The following is a 19,557-nucleotide window of genomic DNA, read 5'->3' on the forward strand; positions in this document are numbered from 1 at the left end:
TCTCTGTGGCTTGGTGGAAGACTTTCAGATGGTACAACCAATCTGTAAGGTGATTGTTTGCTGTCTTCCATGAATCTAGTCTTGATTTTTGGAGTAGTTCAGTAAGACTTTTCAGTGGTATGAAGAAAGCTTTTCCTGGATTTTAACTGTTGATGGGCAGGTTGATATTCAATTAGGGGATGGTCTGTAGACACGGATGCCTTCAGACTCTCATTTCTAGGCGCAATCTCGCATCTAATATCTGGAGGTGTAATGCCAGCTAAACAATAGAATTTGTCACAATGTGTTGGTCTGAAATAACCAGTAATGAGTCTACATACCTAATTTAAAGCAACATCCACCTGCTTAACGTGGCAGGATCTATACCATACAGGGCACGCGTATTCTGCAGCTGAGTCACATATAGCTAAGGAGTGGTTGTTATTGTTTGAGCTTGTGTTCTGAAGGTAGTGCCAGATAATAATCCAGCACTAGAGTAATCCAGTAAGGATAATCTAGAAAGAAATCCTACTCTGGAAACCACACATGGAAATGGTTTAGTTTCTTCAAATTTCCAGAAAGCAGTGCTCTCATTGGGAATGAAATTCATCTCTCACCTAAACAGATTTAAAAAACATCCACACCACCTTAGATTAGTCCTGTTCACACATTCTTTTATTCTATTCTGATATCTATCTTTGAATAAGTGCTTGATTTCTAACCCAACTCTCCAATCCATGACTTAAAACTGGTTTTAATACTGTTTTGTTTAGTGTTTTGACTAATTTGTCTCTTATTCCATATAAATTTATTCAGCTGGCTCCCTAACATAACAGCTTTGCTTATTTTGTTGTCTTTTCCAGATTTAACTTTCCATCTTCACTAAAAATTGTGCCTAATAGCTGAAATATTTTACTTCTGTAGGCTCTCCATTCAGAATACATCTAAAGTTTTCTATATTCCTGCCTATTTTTATAGTTTAAATCTATTTTATTGCTGATTTTCATGCTAAATTTGGTACAGCTGTTATTCGGTTTAGTTAGAGGAGCCTGTAGACTTACACTGGATCTATTTAGGTGTGCAACCGCATCTGCATTAAGCAAAGAACTAAGTTTGAAATCTCCAATTATAATATCAGATTTAATACCACTTTCTTTCATAATGTTATCCATATAGATGATGATGAATAAGAATGGAGATAATGTGCATGCCTGTCTTACCCAGGAGCAAAAATTCACAACATTAGCCACTCCATCCGGATGTGAAAAAGTAAGTTGAAGGAAATGGTTGTCTTAGTTGGTAGTACCAATGATTCGAGAGGCAAGAAATATTCTATGAGGGAGGATGTAAACGAGTTGTTAGAAGAGGCAAAACTGAAGAGCGAGAAGGTGAAGATTGTGAGTCTTCTACCATGCTATGATACAGGCGAACTGAGGAGGAGGAGGAGGGCATTGATAGCCACTGAGTCTATACGTAGATTATATTTTGAGTCTATATGCAAAAGGAATGATGTAGAATTTATGGATCTGTGATCTCTATTTGACAGAAAGAAGGATTTGTACATTGCAGTTGGACTGCATCTGAATGGTTTTGGTGTTAGGTGTCAGGAGAGGGCTTTGTTCACTGAGCATGATGGCATGCAAATTCAAGGAAACTTAAGCAATTAGGATAGAAGCAAGCGAGTTTGTGTGAAGGCACCCATGAAGCGAGTGAGTGTGAGAATGACCAGGTGAGGAATCTAGTCTCTCAAGCAAAAATATTGAATAGGGTAGTCAATTCAGAAAGTATAGGTGGGTGGGGGAATAAAGGAATGCTGCTTTTTCTATATGCTAATGCCAGAAGTATCAGGAACAAGAGGAAGGAGTTTTTGGCATTGGTTAGTGCAACCTTGTTGCACTAACCAATGCCAAAAATTGAAATGCCAATGGAAAATTTAGAGAAATTGCTTCGTAATTCTTGTATTCAGCTTTATTCCATTTATATAGATAGATACTATAAGATCTATACTCCAATCATCTAAAATTTGACCAGACCCTCTGATTTATGCAGCGTAGCTACAACAAAACTTTTAATACCTCCATATTTGATTTGAACATCTCTAGTTAAAAATCATCTATGTTTCAAGTTTTCAACAGCTTTTTATACCTCAAGTATTGATATGTACTCCTGTTTGAATTTCTCTTGAAAAATTTCTACTACACTCGTCACTGCTTGTTTCATTTAGCAGTCTTTTGGAGTAATTATTATTATGGGCTACTGCACGGAGTTCTTAGACTCATTGAGGGAGGTCCTAAACATCATGCCAATCACTATCCAACATTTGTGTGGTATCTGTTGTACTTTGTTTTGAGCTCATTCACAGTCACCGACAGGCACCGACAACAAACTCTGCCAGCCTATTTCCAAGGAATACTCATATTTCTCCCATGATCAGACCTGTTCTGAAAAATTTCCTCTGTATTAATCTTATTAAAACTCTTCAATAATTTGTATATCTCAATCACCCCTTTTCTGTCTGTCAACCAATTTCTATAACTGCTATGAGCAAGCACAGCAGCCATCTTGTGCAAACCTCTTTCATTTGCAATTCTTCATGCAAAATATATCCTACATGTTCTTTTGAAATGCCTATAGGTTCAGTAATTTCACACACTTTAACTCATCCAATACCATATCGTGCACATGATCAATGATTTCTGGTGTTGTTACACTTTTTGGACATCCTTCACGTGGATGATCTTCAAGGCTGGTAGTATGGCCACGTTTAAACTCGGCAGCCCATTTCTTAATTGTCGAAAGTGTAGGAGAAGAGTGCCCATAAACTTTTAGGAACTAATTAACTAATTAACGAACAAAATGCCTTTAGCATCCCAAAACACTGATGCCATGACCTTTCTTGCTGATGGAACCGACTTTGTCTTCTTTGATGCTGAACAGTCAGCTTCTGTCCACTGTTTTGACTGCTGTTTGGATTCTGGTGTGTAATGGTGAATCCAAGTCTCATCCATACTAATAAATCGATGCACAAAATCGGTTTTATACTTGTTAAAACGTCTAAGAAGCACTGTTCAGAGATTTTCATGCGAGTGCGTTTTTGATCTGCTATGAGCAAGCACAGCAGCCATCTTGTGCAAACCTCTTTCATTTGCAATTCTTCATGCAAAATATATCCTACATGTTCTTTTGAAATGCCTATAGTCTCAGTAATTTCACACACTTTAACTCATCCAATACCATATCATGCACATGATCAATGATTTTCTGGTGTTGTTACACTTTTTGGACGTCCTTCACATGGATGATCTTCAAGGTTGGTATGGCCACGTTTAAACTTGGCAGCCCATTTCTTAATTGTCAAAAGTGAAGGAGAAGAGTGCCCATAAACTTTTAGGAACTTCGAATGAATTTCTTTTGCCGTTAAACTTTATTTTACAAAGAATTTTATAACCACACGATACTCAATTTTATCCATTTCAATTGATACCATCAACACTTTTACTTCAGACAGCTGTATAAAACAAACTATCAAGTAGTTTGTTTTATATATAGTGTTGCTATCCATGGGTGAGGCCGAAATTTTTTCAGCCCACCCTCATAATAATCATGACTATGTCGCAGGTGACATGAAAATCTGCAAAACAAAAATTTGCTATTCAGATCAAGAAAACAATTTGTGCATTGATTGTAAATTGGGAGATCAGGACTGACTTGAGTTTTCCTGCATGTATTGCTGAAAGTGTGAACAGTATTTAAGAGGATGGCTAAAGGGTTCACATTCATCAATACTGTTGCTAGCCCAATGGTATGAAAAGAGCTAGAAAACATATGAAATACAATTAGTGTATATAATCAGTATATATAATTTTAATTCCTATAAAACTAGAGTCCGGGCAGTTAGCCTAGTGGCTATGCTCTTCACAACCATATGCCTGGGAAGATCCTTAAGTGAGGAGCTTAAGGATCTTCCTCGGCCATAGCCAAGTTAGCTGGTCTTGGATGTGGACAGCAGGGTTCCCCCCCCCCCCAAGTTTATCTGGGGTTTTTCATCCCCCCCAAGTAGGCAAACTGGCCCCGTGAACACACACGGATACAGTTATGAATATCTCCCTTAGGGGATGCAGCAGAGGAGTGGCGAACTGGCTGCATTAATACTCCAGTAACCCCTCATTAGGAGGGAACTCAACCCCATCCTAGATGATAAGAAGGATAAGATAGGATAAAAGTAGAGGGTGTCAGGACAATATCTTCCTTTTTGTATAGGTAATCTATCTTTTTTAACATTTTTTTTATTGACTAAACAATTCCTGCTACTTTTGCTTGTATCCTCTTTAATAAAATGCAAAGATATCTAAGTTTTTTTTATTTATATCCTGATGATAATTTGTTATAGCTGTAAAAGAAAGAAAAATCGTATAATTTAGCAACTATTAAATTTAACTTGACTTTAAAAAAAATGTCATATCAGAAGTATGCTGTGATTCTTTTAAAATAGCTCTTACTTTCTTCACTTTTGTGACAGTATGCCAATATACCATTTCATCAGTATTGTTTTCATAAATGAGATCATTAACAAAAATGAGTTTGTTTGCAGCATAAAAAAACTGACCTAAATTGACCTAGTAAATAACATAAATCTAGGAAGACATGCATGTTCAAATTACTTTATCACCTCACTTTATCTTCCTAGGCAGATAGAATTGTCATTACTTTAGTAAAAAATGTCTGCAACATCACAAAATCTTCTACTGATTTCATTATTGGTTTCATAAACTTTGAATGAAAAATATGATAGATTACATATTCAGGACTTGTAAAATTTTTGTGCTGGCTCACCAGTAGGCTAATACCTCACTAGTCCATCTTCAGCCTGAGACCATAGTTGTCTGATATATCAGTTGCATGTTCAATCTTGGACTTGGTCAGTTTATAATCTGTTGTTAATGCTATGGCTAATTTTTTTTCCTGAACTGCCAATTGAAGTGATTTGTTCACCTTTTGAGGGGAAGATAAATTTCATCACCTGGTGTAAGACTACCACTCTGCTTATTTGGTGGCTTGAAAATAAAAAATAAATAAATTAAAAAACAACGTGTGTTTAGTGTCTTCATGACACATGTAGTGAAAAAAAAACCAAACATTTTATCAGTAATACATGAACATGCAATATTTATTAACGATCACGATCATTTTTATCTTTTCAATTCTAACCCTTATGATATGTCTGGAATTGCTCATGAAAAAAATTGAGTTTTTTCTGTGACGTTATAAACGAATGTTGAGGATAAAAAAAAACTTTCATGCTACACACACACACACACACACACACACATTAACTGCATTAGTGAGTTTTCTGAATTCAGAACAGTTCCAAAATTTTGGTGGATGAACAGGGCATGTGATGCTGGAGGAGTGGCACCTCAGGAAACATTTAAAAACATTTAGGTTACGTTTATAGAATTACTATAAAGAAATTATACATTTTAAGAAAATAAAATAAAAACTGCAATAATTCTTTGAAGCTTTCCAGCTTTTTATATATTCCATCACCAGGTACAAAATAAGTTAATTATTTCTATCCACAATGCATCTCTTTTAGGTTAGCATGCCCCTGGGACCAGTTGGCTTCTCTGCAGGACACTTGAGTGCTCTTTAAGAATAAAGAAGTGCTTGCATGATGAAATAAAACATATTTCATCATGACGAAATTAATAATAAAGACAGAAAAAATTATGACCAACATGTCTGATCATGCAGAATAAGGAGGTAAACGATTTGAAAAAAGTATTTAAGACAAAATGTGCCACAGAATTGGCATTACATAAATAAAATTGACACTTTTATTGATACTCCTCTTTTGTTTTTTCACTAGCCAACCAATAATACACCAAGAAGTATAGGAAACATTTCAAATTATAATGGACATAAGATCTGAAATCCTAACTTAGTGTCCTGAAGCATTGTATAAATAGAAGTTTTTACAGTTGTTGGATTGGAGTTGGTGTTAAAATAACTCCCAAATTTTAGGCAAATCAATGCTACCGCACCATACTGATTGAGGTAAAGACGTTACTGTTGCTGACTAAAAATAATATAAGATTATTTTTAAAGACTTGAATAGTTATGAAGACTCAAAATATCTAAGAGACAGTAAACATTTATGGTGTCCCAAATGTCATGAATCTAATATACCCTTAGATCCTGTGGTTGGTGGTATAAAGTTTCACTTACAGACTTGCCAAGCAGGTAGAAAAAGTCACATACTCCCTGGATAAGTAACTCCTGCCTCCACCTTTCTAAATATTCTGTTTGTTGTTTCATATAAAAATTACATCCTTAAAAATTGACATGGTTAGTTTTGACCTCACTTTTCTGTTTACTGATGTCCTACAACAGACCCGTTGATTTAATAAGTTACTTCCTCCAGACATATTTAAATTATTCATAGTTATGATATACGTGGATCAATTTATATGGAAAGGAAAATTCTACAAGTTGTTTAATGGAACTGCAGCACGTTTCTCTCCATCATTGGCTAATTTTTATATGAAACATTTGGTTAACCAAGCACTTAATGCAACTACTCTCAAACCTTGAGTTTCTTCCTATATGTATGTTTGCCATTTATTCCCATCCCAATGCCCTAAAATGCACTTCTCATCTAAAAATAATCAAATAATGTCTGCTCTTTCTTGACACACTAGTCACACACCTCTTAAATTTTGCTTTTTTTAGAAAGCCAACAGGCATTATGAATAAATAGGCAGAACATCTAGTCCACCAGTATGGAATATTCAAAACACTAACTCATAGAGGCAGGGCTATTCTTTTGATATCTTGGCACAGAACACAACTGCTTTCACCCAATTTTTTTACCCTACAGTTACAACCCCTATAAGCTGGCTTGATTGACCAAGTGGTTAGCATATCTGCTCTCCAGCCAAAAGGCTGCAGGTTCAAATCTCGCTGTGGGCATGGGTGTTTGTGATTGTCTATGAAAATACTAGTGGTGGTAGTGGGCAGTAGATGGGGTTGGTTTACATGATGATGGTAGTTGCGATTCGTTGTGGATTGAGTAGTGGAGACGGAGAGTTGTGGAGTAGTTGCCCTCCCCCTGATGAGTCTTTGGGCTCCTTGGAGGTGTCAGGTAATAATAATAATAATAATAAATAAATATAAAACAGATAAAATACTGCATATCCCTCCCTTAAGGCACAAGACCAAAGTACTACCTATTCCTTTCCTATCTCATGCATTCAGAGCCAGAGGTGTCGAGAGCCATCTTTGTTCATTTCTAACTGCTGACTTACAATTCAAATAAAGACTAAATATTGCTTGATATAATGCCCCATTGACACCATACAACTGTAGTGTTTTGAATAGCTTTCTTTTCTCTGGGCAACTTGTTGTATGCCTAAAGCAGGTCTACAAAACTTAAATATAGATCTTTGTTATATTCCCATGATGGTTCAACTATTTGTTGTAAAGTGAAAATCTGATCCTGATAGCCTGTATTTGGTCTGAATCCACTTGTTCTTCACCAGGCTTTTCTTGTACAATCCTTCTCAACTGTTTTTCTAGTATACTTGCATAAATTTTACCAGGAAAACTCAGTAGGGAAATACCTCTGTAATTCTCGCTTTCAGTTTTATTTCCCTTTTTATATATGGGTACTATGAGAGCTCTACTCCAGTCATCTAGAATTCGTCCCTCTGTCCAGGCCTTCTGAACTATGAAGTGCAGCCAATGTAAGACTTTTATACCTCCATACTTGAGCATTTCTTGTCACATATCATCTACTCCAGCTGCCTTTCCACATTTCAGGCTTTTGATGGCTTTTCTACTTCAAGCATGGATATGTATTCCTGATTGCATGCCTTGTCAGTGTTTTTTTATCATTGTGCTGTCATCACTGCTTGCTTCATTTAGCAATTTTTCGAAGTAATTACTCCATACTTCAAGGATATCTTTTTCTCCAGTTTTCATATCACCTTTATCATCTCTAATTCCTTTTACAGCACTTTTTCTCAATTTCTGAGCTTTTTCAACAACCTCCAGAATATCTTGCCACCTTCTTAACATTTATTTTCTAAGTTCTTACCAAAGTCTTCCCATAACTTTTGATTACCTTTCTTAAATTTGTCTCTGTATTCTCTAAGAGCACAATCTGACTTATTTACCAGGAATTTTTGATATGCTTTATTCTTTTCCTTCATTGCCTCTTTAACTTCCTGTGTCCACCATGGAGTTCTGAATTTTCTATCCTTGCAGACAACCTCACCATACACGTCTGGCTGAATCAGTGAATGTTTTCAGGATTTGCTACTGAATCTCCAAGGTTTGGTTCCTATTTTCAAACTCTGTGATTTTTTTTGTTGAATAATGTTTGTGTGTTTTAGTCTACAATTCACATCTGAGAGCTGATTAACTTTTATTCGTTTTAAAACTTTTTTACATGTTCTTCTTTTCAATATGAAATTCAGTTTTATCTTGCTCATTGGTGATCACTTCCAATTTCAAGACTTTGTATATTCTAGTGCAGTGTTTCTCAACCTGTTTTTCGTGATGATGGGACTGGTGGTCTGCAGGCAGACTTAAATTAAATAAATATATATTTTTTAATTACCCAAACATTAAAATTGAATAAGTAAGTAAAAATTATTGAAATCAAATGGAAACTTAAAAAACAACAACAAATAGCATCGGAATGTTCAAAGGCAGAAGCAATAAGACCTTCACCCATCTTTTATTACTCGTCATTCTGGCTTTTCAGTAATTTGTAGCGGCAGAATGACGAATAATAAGAGGGGGTGAAGTGAACAACAATATATTTTTTTTTTGCTCACACTTGGATAAAGGATTAAACTAAATTTATTATGAACAACAATATAGTTTTATTACTTCTTCCTTCTCTTGCTGTTTTGTCAGATTCGAAGTGAACATTTGTTATCCACATTTCAACCAATTGCTTGTTGTTTATTGATATTTATTACTGAAGGTTTTTCTCTTTCAACCAAGGCTCAGTATACCTTCAAAAGTGCTAAATGATACTTGGACAAAGTGTGCTGTGAGTTAACCCCAGTATTTATATATTTATATATTTTTTGGAAACATTTTTTAATAATGGAAAAGTGGCTAAGAACTAGGAATTTGAAAAGAAGAACAAATGAAACAGGTGATGCTAACCCTAATTGTGATACACGTTTTGTTATGCCAAGTAAATCTGATAAAGTAGAAGACACAAGCAGTTCAAAGAAAAAGTACAGTAGGAAATATAGCAGTTCATATTTGAAATTCCGGTTTACTTGGTGTGGAGATGAAAGTGGACAGAAACCTCAATGTGTTTTGTGTTATGAGGTGTTGTCAAATGAGTGTATGATACCTGCAAAACTCCGACATTTAGAAACTAAAGATTGTGATGTGAAAAATAAGCAAATTGAAAAAAATAGCCAATTTCAGCGACACTTAGCAACATTAAATCATTGGAAAGATGTAGTTTCAGCCCTGGTCTGATTAATAGCAAGGCACTGGAAGCATCTGTATCTTAAGTTTGCACATAGCAAAAACAGGGAAACCTCATTCTATCTGGGAAATATTACTTCCAACTATAAAAGATGAGGTAAAAACTATGGTAACAAGTTACTAAAAGATGTTGATTTGACTCCTTTTTCAATGACACTGTTGGTCGCAGAATTAATGATATGGCAGGTAACGTAGAATCTCAGTTAATCAAAAGAGTTAAGAAGAGCCCTTATTATGCTTTACAAATAGACGAGACTACTGATGTTGCAAACGATGTGAAGTTAATGTGCTACATAAGATATGCGCATGATAACATTCATGATGATATTCTGTTTTGTAGAACTTTGTCATCCCGAACAACTTGAGAAGAAATATTTCATACTCAGTAATTACATAATACACAAATGGGTCCAGTGGGGAAAATATATGGGCTTCTGTTCAGATGGAGCTCGCACCCTTACAGGCAGGCATAGTTGTTTCTATGATCAAGTTTTCTGGATATGAATCGGATATATTGTTTCATACATAGGGAAGGTGTTGATCTCCAAAGGAATGCCACCAGAATTTAAAACTGTGCTATACAACGCTGTGAAGGCAGTTAATTTTATTAAGGCTTGACCGTTAAATAACAGGTTATTTTCAGTACTCTGCAATGAAATGGGCAGTGAATATGTACAACTTTTGCTTCATTCTGAAATTCGCTGGCTTTCCAGGGGCAAAGTACTAACAAGATTATTTGAATTAAGGCACGAAGTTTTATTGTTTGTAAATGAACATAATTCTAATTTTGCATCACTCCTTGTTGACGAAGCATGGTTATCAACACTATCCTATCTTTCAGGAATTTTTTTCGAAATTAAATGAACTAAATCTCTCCCTTCAGGGAAATTCTTTAACTGTTCTTGATGATGCCTACGACAAAATAAAGGCATTCAAGAAAAAAAAAAAAACTGGTGTTGTGTGTTAGTTATGTAAAAGACAGATAAATTGCATCTTTTTCAACATTGGAATCGTTTTTAGTGGAAAATTATCTTGTTTGATTCTGAGTTTCTGGAAAGGGTTTGTGACCACCTCAAAACTGTGAAACAGAATTTTGAAACATATTTTCCGAATAACTTTTATAAGAAATTTCTGTGGATTCAAGATCTATTTAAGGCTTATAGTCACGAGAATGACCTTTCATTATCGAAAAGAGAACAGCTAATTGAGCTTTCAAGTGACAGTGGGCTTAAAATGCAATTCCTTGATCTTGGTTTGGCTCGATTCTGGATCTTGCCTTCAGTGAGAAGTGAATTTCCTGAATTATCTGAAGAAGTACTGAAAATTGTCATGCAGTTTTCTACAACCTATCTTTGTGAGAAAGGATTTTCATCGCTCCGTCAAATAAAAACAAAATACAGAAATCGTCTTAGTGTGTGTGCCGATCTTCGACTGAAGTTGACCAATATTGAGCCAGCTATCCACAAACTCTGAGAAGCTGAGCCATCTCATTAAAAGTAAGTAATAACATAATTATATCATATTATTTATTTGGACTATAGGTTCCGATTATTCTCGTTACTGGTTTTGGAATTAATCCATTTCCAAAATCGGAGATGAAACAAAAGTTACGCAAAGTGACGTCACAGTGAGGCTCAGCTCAGCTGGCGAGGAGGATAGCTGCCTGCGTCCAGTTTAGCGAAGTTCCATATCTTGTACGGTTGCTTGCGGGAATATGTGGCTGAGCACACTGATTCCGTTGCATGCAAAGAACAACATCTGTACGGTCATGGATAGTACAGAAACACTCGTCACAACGTAACAAATACAAGCAGCACACAGGACGGATATAAATAAAACCGCCACACGATTAATGAATCTGCCAGATTTATGATGACCACTGCTGTGTCGCTTGATAAAACAGGATGGATATAATTAAAACTACCATCATAACACAATTAGTACAAATCACGTGTACAGTCTATATGGCATACGGTCGCTGGCGGGGAAATGCGCCTGACCACGTGAATGGCACTTTGCGACTGACATCGTGGGTTGGACTTTATAGATATCGGGAAGGACCCCACATAACAGGGTGTCTTAAATTTTTTTTGCTGGTCAGGGAAATAAGGCGATTCGTATCACCTGGAAGTGTGTGTGCGTGCACGCAGAGAGTGGGAGCATTAATGGCTTTGGGATGTTCTGAGTGAAATTTTTGGGTATATGCAGGGGATGGTTTGGACAAGACAAGGGATGGAATCCTTAGTCAAGTTCCATGTCAAGTTTATATTCAGTATTATGATGAATGGAGTAAGATAAGAACAACATATTTCCCTCGTCTTGCAGCGCACTTAGCGAATGGAACAGTACATGTCGCAGATCGAATCACAGAGTGCGTGAAATAAAAATTGTTGTGGAGCTAGCTTCATAAGTGTGGGCAGATGAATGGGAGTGAACATATAAAATATAAAAGTTGATGTGGGTAGATGAATGGGGATTAAAGATAAATGTCGTTATGGGCAGATGAATCAAGGTATCAGCGGGACATCGCTGACAATCCCCATTCATTTGCCCATGGTACCAATGGCGCTAAAAAAAGTTGTGGGGTGAGCTTAATGAGTGTGGGCAGATGAATGGGGATGACATATAAAATATAAGGTTGCTGTGGGCAGATGAATGGGTGTGGCAGCTGGATGGCGCTGAAATACCCATTCATTTGCCCACAGCAAATGAGAAACTGATACCTTTATTTGTTTAATAAAAATTAAAACTTTGTTCAGTGATTTATACACTTTTAATCGTTTTCTTCCAACTTAATTATGTTTCCATATGTATTCAAAACATGCTTTTAGATTTACTATGTTATAAAAGGCACAGTTTTTCCAAAACGTTGGTAATCCCCACATACGTTTTAAAAAAAAGTTACATAACTTAGTGGTCCGTAGAATTGTTTTAGACATTTTACTGGTCCTTGGGCATAGAAAGGTTGAGAAACCTGCTCTAGTGTCTTGCACGAAAGAGAAAACATCACTATGAACAATAATATAGTCAATTAGACTTTTCTTATTCCTTGCCTCTTCTCTCCATGTGAATTTGTGCACATTTTTATGTTGGAACATGGTGTTAGTAATAACCAGTCCATGTACTGAGCAGAAATCGAACAGGTATTTGCATAACTTTGCTCTTTTCTCCAAATTTTCCCAAATTAGTTAAATTTAAAGATAAATTTTTTTACACTGCTTTTTTTAATCCACCTAAATTATTTGTGAATGGTTTTACAGAATCTATTCTTGCTGACCAATTTGAATTAGATAAACTATGCAGGGAATTTCCAATATTTTGTTTTAAAATATTCCATTTTTGAGGGCTTGAGCTAAAAATATTGTACAATTTTAAAATGTTTCGAAAAAACATAATTTCTTCAGTACAATCTTCTACAAGTTGTACACCACAAAGATTCAGTGAATGACAAACACAGGGAAAATATATTGTCAAAAAAAATTTTTTTTTTTCAAAATAAAACTTTTGAGCACCTTTATAAGAGCAACTCATATTGGCTCCGTTATCATAACACTGGCCACAGCAATTGACTGTTGAGGTTTTGTGTTGAAGAACACAGTTAAAGTACTTAAAATTAAGTGGCAATTGCTTCAACTGTTTTCTTGTTGCAGTTGACAAATTTCGAAAACCATTGTTTAATTTCTTTACTTTCCAGCATCATTCACTTGTAAATAATGCATTATGAAAACTCTGTTCAATATCAGCCAAATCACGAGTGTATCTATTATTACTGAATAATACTTTGCTTTTGTTACATTATCTGCACAACATTCTACAGAGTGATTCTAAATTATTGTCAGGGTTTCTGTGGCTTATAATTTTCAAACCGGAAAGAACAAAATGAAACCACTTATAGAATATGAAAGTGTAACTCAAAATGTTTTATTTGGCAATGCTGTATTGATGCATTGGTGTCTGGGAGATATGTTGCCATACTTCATAATGGTGACTGTTCAAGAGAAAGCAATGTGCGTACTTTGGTTTTTCGAAACAAAGTCCATTATCACAACGCAACATTGATACAGAACTCAGTATGGAAAAAATCCATCTTCAGATAATGCTATCCAATGTTGGTTAAAGCAATTTCAAAAGGCTGGTAGTGTTCATCACCAAAGGGAAGCAGGAGGACCGAGTACTTCGCAGGAAAATGTTGATCGAATCCAGGAAGCATTTTATCAAAGCCCACAGAAATCAACTAGACGAGCTTCTTGCAGTTACACATATACCACAAACGACTGTTTGGAGAGTTGTTTCTAACTGTCTTCAACTCCATGTCTGTGTATTGAAGATTGTGCATGCTTTACAGCCAGGCGATAAACCCTACCACTTCCAATTTGCCCAAGGCATTTTGTCAAAGGTCGAAGCTGATGAAAATTACCTTCAGAGATGGATATTTAGTGATCAAGCAACAATATAGGGATCATAAAACTTCACGCCCTTCTAGTATTTGAAAGAGATAGTCCAAAGGTTAATGTCTGGTGTGCTTTGTCATATTCAGAAGTTTTGGGGACCTTTTTCTTTGCGGATAAAACAGTGACAGCAGTGAACTAAACTATCTGAACATGCTACAACCTGTATCTGTTACCCCAGTTGAAAGATCATCAATCAAATGTGGTGTTCCAGCAAGATGGAACATTGCCACATTGGGCTCTTATTATCCGAGAATTTCTTGACATGCATTTTCCTGGGATCTGAGTTGGGCATGGTGGACCAATTCGGTGGCCTCCACGATCATCCGATATTATGCTGCTTGATTTCTTCCTTTGGGGAGCGAAGGACATTGTTTGCCAGCCCCATGTGACTTCCCTTGATGAACTGAAGATCAGAATTGTTCCTACGATTATCATAGCAACAATTGATTATCACTTTATTCTGCAATATTAATTCTATAGGCAATAAAACTTTTTGAGTTACACGTTGATATTCTGTAAGCAGTTTTATTTTGTTGTTTTCAGTTTGAAATTTATAGGCTACAGAAACTCCTACAATAATTTAGAATTACCCTGTATAAATTCATTCTGGCTTTCAGCTGATAAGTGGTATACTTGCAATCGGTTTTGTGATAATTGGGATTATTTTACATTGTCCAGGTGTTTTTTTTTTTTTTTGGTACGGGGTCACAGTGACTCATTAATTCTAAAATTCCCAAATAGTTTCCGTTTCCGGGATCACCTAACTTAGAGGTAAATGTGTTTTACCTATGAATGCTAAATCTTTTTCTCCTAAAAATAATGTAATGTCCAAAATTTGGTGTAATATTTGTTTCCATTCACGTTCCTGATTCTTAACATAATCATGAAGATATGAATTTACAGTTGTATTGGCAAGATTTTTCTCTAAATTTCACCATTGCATATAATTCATTTTATGGTTAATATTATTTTGATGTTTTCCTGGACCGAAGCACCTCCTCCACTTGAATTGATGTACAGTATTCCATTTCAGTTACACTGATATAATTGTTTATTGTTTTTATTAAGTCTGAATGAGTATCGCTCACCTGCCGTCAAATGCTGATTCTGATTCTTTAGTGAATTGTTGTTTATTATCTTTACCTTCTTTTGGCTCTTTGTTTTCCAAATCAAAGCATTGTGCATATACTGTAATTGTACTTATGCTCTCTATAAATCTTAGGCTCTCTAGAGTTCTTTAATTCTTTTTTCTTTCTTGTTCTTTCCATAACTTTTCTTTCCGTTTTGTTTGCTCCTGATTTGTGATGGTAGGTGTCTTAAAAATTTAATTTCTGAAAAATAAATAAAAAAGTAGATTATAGAAATTGAATTAACAATAAAATTACATTTACATAATAAACTTCACCTAATGATCATGTATTGTTCACATGCATTTGTTTACATGGATAGTCTCTTACAAATGAATGGACTGTGCACTGACTCAAGTCTAAACATACCCTTACTGTGAACAACTCCAGGTGCTCATGCTGCAGGGAGAAGTAGGGAAAGCTTTCCCTGCACCATTTATTGTGATCCTTCACACTCTAAAATTGGACAATTGAGTAAATGTTGCTGGGTATTTAAAATATATATTTTGGACTCTCTCAGTAAATTGTCAGTCATTTAAGAATAGTTGAATGCTTTGTGAGCAATCTTATATTAATATTTTAGTACCTAACTTGGCCCTTAGGAATTGCAGGCCCGGGAAATCTTATCCCCCCCCCCCCTTCCTTTCTCAATGGACCTGTTCAGAGCAGATGCATCTTGAAAAGATAGCTAAAGTATAACTGGTAATTTGTTTACGGAATTAACAACGCATATAAAGTATATTAATTAAAGGTAACTTTAATGAATAACTTCTATATTTCGGCAACGTCACGTTGCCATCGTCAGGAACATAAAGATATGGTATGTGCACACAGGCACTAACAAAAGCAAATGAGGAAGAAAGCAAGAAACTAATATTGTTCCTAAAGTCCTAATGGTGCCCTCTGGCGGGCTAATTTGGTTGTCTTTGCCAAGAAATGTCAACATCCAGGAATGCATTAGCAGAGCTAATCTCAGGTGGTATGGTCACTTAAACAGAATGGGCGAAGAAAGATTAGCAAAACAAGTGTTCTCTGCCAGGTTGGCAGCAAAACGACCCAATGGAAGACCAAGCTATAGGTGGATTGATACGGTACAAAGTACCTTAGACGATAGAAATATAAGATCTGATAATGTTGGAGTCTTGACAAGTAACAGACTGATTTGGAGGAAAATTGTAGATAGGAAGTTACTAATGATGTAAATTTTTTTTTTTCATGTAGTACTATCATATCCTGTACACCCTTTGAGGGTACATGGCAGGAATTTGATGATGATGATGAACTTCTGTTTTTAGTCCCCCCCCCCCCAAACAGGCAAACCAGCCCTGTGAACACACATGGATTAGTCATAAATACTGCCCTTAGGGAACGCATTAAGGAGTGACAAACTAGTTGCATTAAATTCGTTGGGAACACCTCATTAGGGGACTCTACCCTTCCTAAAGGAATGGATGAAATGAATCAGTCAAATGCCATTATAGCATGATGAATAACTTTTATCTTCTAAACCTGTTCACATGAATTTTATCCATTCATCCTGGGATAAAATGAGTTCATTGTGTTGGAGGCTTAAACAACACTCAGAAAGGATTAAAATGGAATTTAATACTTCCGATATTTCATCTCATCTTCAGGGATTACAAAAAAACTAATGTAACATAAACACAAATTACAAAATACTCCCTTTTGAGTAGTGCCAAAATAACTTGATAATATTATTTGGTTAATTTTGAAGTATGTGGCAGTCAGTCCTCGAATTGCGATATACGAAGGGGGTCTGAAAAGTTCTCGGCCTTCATAGATGGCAACACTATCAGCAAGATTTTATTCTTCTAAGTTGGTACATCTGTCATAAGCATCCATGTGAAATTGCAAGTCATTCTATCAAGTAGTTTATTTTATACAGCTGTCTGAAGCAAAAGTGGATAAAATTGAGTATCGTGTCGTTATAAAATTCTTTTTAAAAAGAAGGTTTAAGTGCAAAAGATAGTTATTCGAAGTTCATAAAAGTTTATGGACATCTTTCTCCTTCATTTTCGACAATTAAGAAATGGGCTGCCGAATTTAAACGTGGCCGTACCAGCGTTGAAGATGATCCACGTGAAGAACGTCCAGAAAGTGTAACAACACCGGAAATCATTGATCAAGTGCACGATATGATATTGGATGACCAGCGAGTCAAAGTGCTTGAAATTTCTCAGACTATAGGCATTTCAAAAGAACGTGTAGGATAAATTTTGCATGAAGAATTGCATATGTAAAAGCTTTGTGCAAGATAGGTGCCTCGATTGCTCACAGCAGATCAAAAACGCACTCGCATGAAAATCTCTGAACAGTTCTTAGAACGTTTTAACAAGAATAAAACCGATTTTGTGCTTCGATTTATTAGTAAGGATGAGATTTGGATTCCCCATTACATACCAACATACATTACAATCCAAGCAGCAGTCAAAACAGTGGACAGAAGCTGGTTGTTCAGTGCCAAAGAAGACAAAGTCGGTTCCATCAGCAGGAAAGGTCAGGCCATCGGTGTTTTGGGATGCTAAAGGCATTTTGTTTATTAATTATCTTGAAAAAGGGTAAAACAGTAACCGGAGAATATTATTCCGATCTTTTAACCAGACTAGATGAAAAAATTCGTGAGAAAAGACCCGGTTTGCAGAAGAAAAAAATCGTCTTTCATCAGGACAATGCACCTGCCCACAAAAGTGTTTTGGCAATGAATTGTTGGAACATCCACTCTATTCCCCAGATTTGGCTCCCTCTGACTTCTATCTCTTCCCAAAACTAAAACTCTTTCTCGCTGGTCAGCGTTTTTCTTCGAATCAAGAGGTGATTGCAACTGTAGAGGGGTATTTTGCAGATTTTACTGAGAACCACTACAAGGACGGGATAATGGCTCTGTAGCATCGCTGGAATAAATGCATTAGTCTTAAGGGAGATTATGTTGAAAAAAAAAAAAATTTGGAAATTATAAATTCGTTTTTTCATTGTAGGCTGAGAACTTTTCAGACCACCCTCATATGCAGCCTATTACTCATACTCAGGACTGCTATCCGATTAACACAATCGTCAAATACCATCATGCTCCTCCAACCCATGGATCCAGGTTGTTGCTTCCTTCAAGACATATCATTTAAGAAATACTTCTTTCTGCAACTGAGAGTAAAAATCCTCAAACTTTTGTAAGGAATATAATATGTTAGCAGACGAAGACTTTATAGAGCTAAAAGTGCAGATAGTTACGAAAGAAAAAAAAAAAAGGGAAAAAGCAGAAAAACATACACAAAAAAACTGATTCCCCCCCCAGTTTATAGTGAAAAATTGCAAGAGATTGTTGCTTCTGTTAATAATACAATTAGGGCATTTGAGAAAATGGACCAATACACGAAGAGAACTGCATGAGTACACAGAAATTTAGACAATTCAACTGTCCCCTCTGTCTCCAAAAGTTATATGAGACTAAAATGGCCTCACCTTCTCTCTCTACAGGTTAATAAATGCATTAGTGGATTTTTATATATATATATATATATATATATTTATTATTATTATTTCACTATAAACAGAGAGTAAAATCATTTGAAAATATAACAAAACAGATATACACCTTTGAACATTCAGGCATGTTAATTATTAATACATCCTTTATCATCCATATAGTAATTCCCAACTTACTACCTTTTTGACTTGACTGAATCATCGGAATGGAACTCCATCGTAAGTTGAGGATTGACAATACACACACACACGTTACATTTCAAAAAAAAAAAAAAAATAGTGCTGCTCTTTTTCATAATATTTTCTAATATTGCTTCCATATTTAGATGTGCTCCTTTAACGAGGATCCATTATTAGTGTTAATTGATTAACAGTAGCACTAATAGTTTTAACTGATGTACTTAAAATCAAACACTATTTGTTCTTATTACAGATTGACCCCCGAACAGGCAAGCCAAGTCCAGTTCCTAGCCAAAACAATGTAGCAAATAGACCTCGTTTTACTAGTGTTGATGATTTAGGTCCACTGCCAGTAAGTATATTTCTCCTTTGTATATATTACCCAGAATACATTTTCTATTACTGATGGATTGGAATTTGTAAGACTTTTTTTTTCTCCCTTTAATCTAACAGATAAGCTTAGGTGTTGAATGTTATTCATGACTTACTTTTCACTGTATTAACAACACCACACAATTTTATCAAAGAGATGTTCTATTAACTGCTAATATTTCGCTGATTTTCAACTCGTACACGTGACAGTGAGTGAGTGAAACTACAATTGCAATGGACAAAAGATCTAAAGTCCTATTTTTTGGCGTCCTCTAATGAACAAAAAAAAGGGAAAAAAAAAAGTTATGCAGGAGTTTCTCTTAGGGTAACAGTCTCCCAAATTTTTGGCAAATTAATGCAACCATATTTGTTAAGGTTGGGAGAATTCTTCAAAGCCATTGCTGACTCAAAAAAATAATCTTTCAGAT

General features: G+C 35.6%; 1 protein-coding gene across 2 annotated transcripts in view; it reads left to right on the plus strand.

Moving 5' to 3' along the window:
• The window catches only part of Nedd4 (E3 ubiquitin-protein ligase Nedd4), a 523,801-nt gene that overhangs the window by 310,949 nt on the left and 193,295 nt on the right, over positions 1-19,557 (plus strand). For both annotated transcript variants that reach the window (XM_090395739.1, XM_090395738.1), the window contains exon 12: positions 19,011-19,109. In XM_090395739.1, coding sequence (XP_090251865.1) covers positions 19,011-19,109 — 99 coding nt within the window. The remainder of the gene's footprint in view (positions 1-19,010; positions 19,110-19,557) is intronic.

Source organism: Typopeltis vanoorti, chromosome 7 (genome assembly GCF_054136105.1).
Source record: "Typopeltis vanoorti isolate ZY-2024b chromosome 7, IOZ_Tvanoo_1.0, whole genome shotgun sequence".
Taxonomy (NCBI): Eukaryota; Metazoa; Arthropoda; class Arachnida; order Uropygi; family Thelyphonidae; genus Typopeltis; species Typopeltis vanoorti.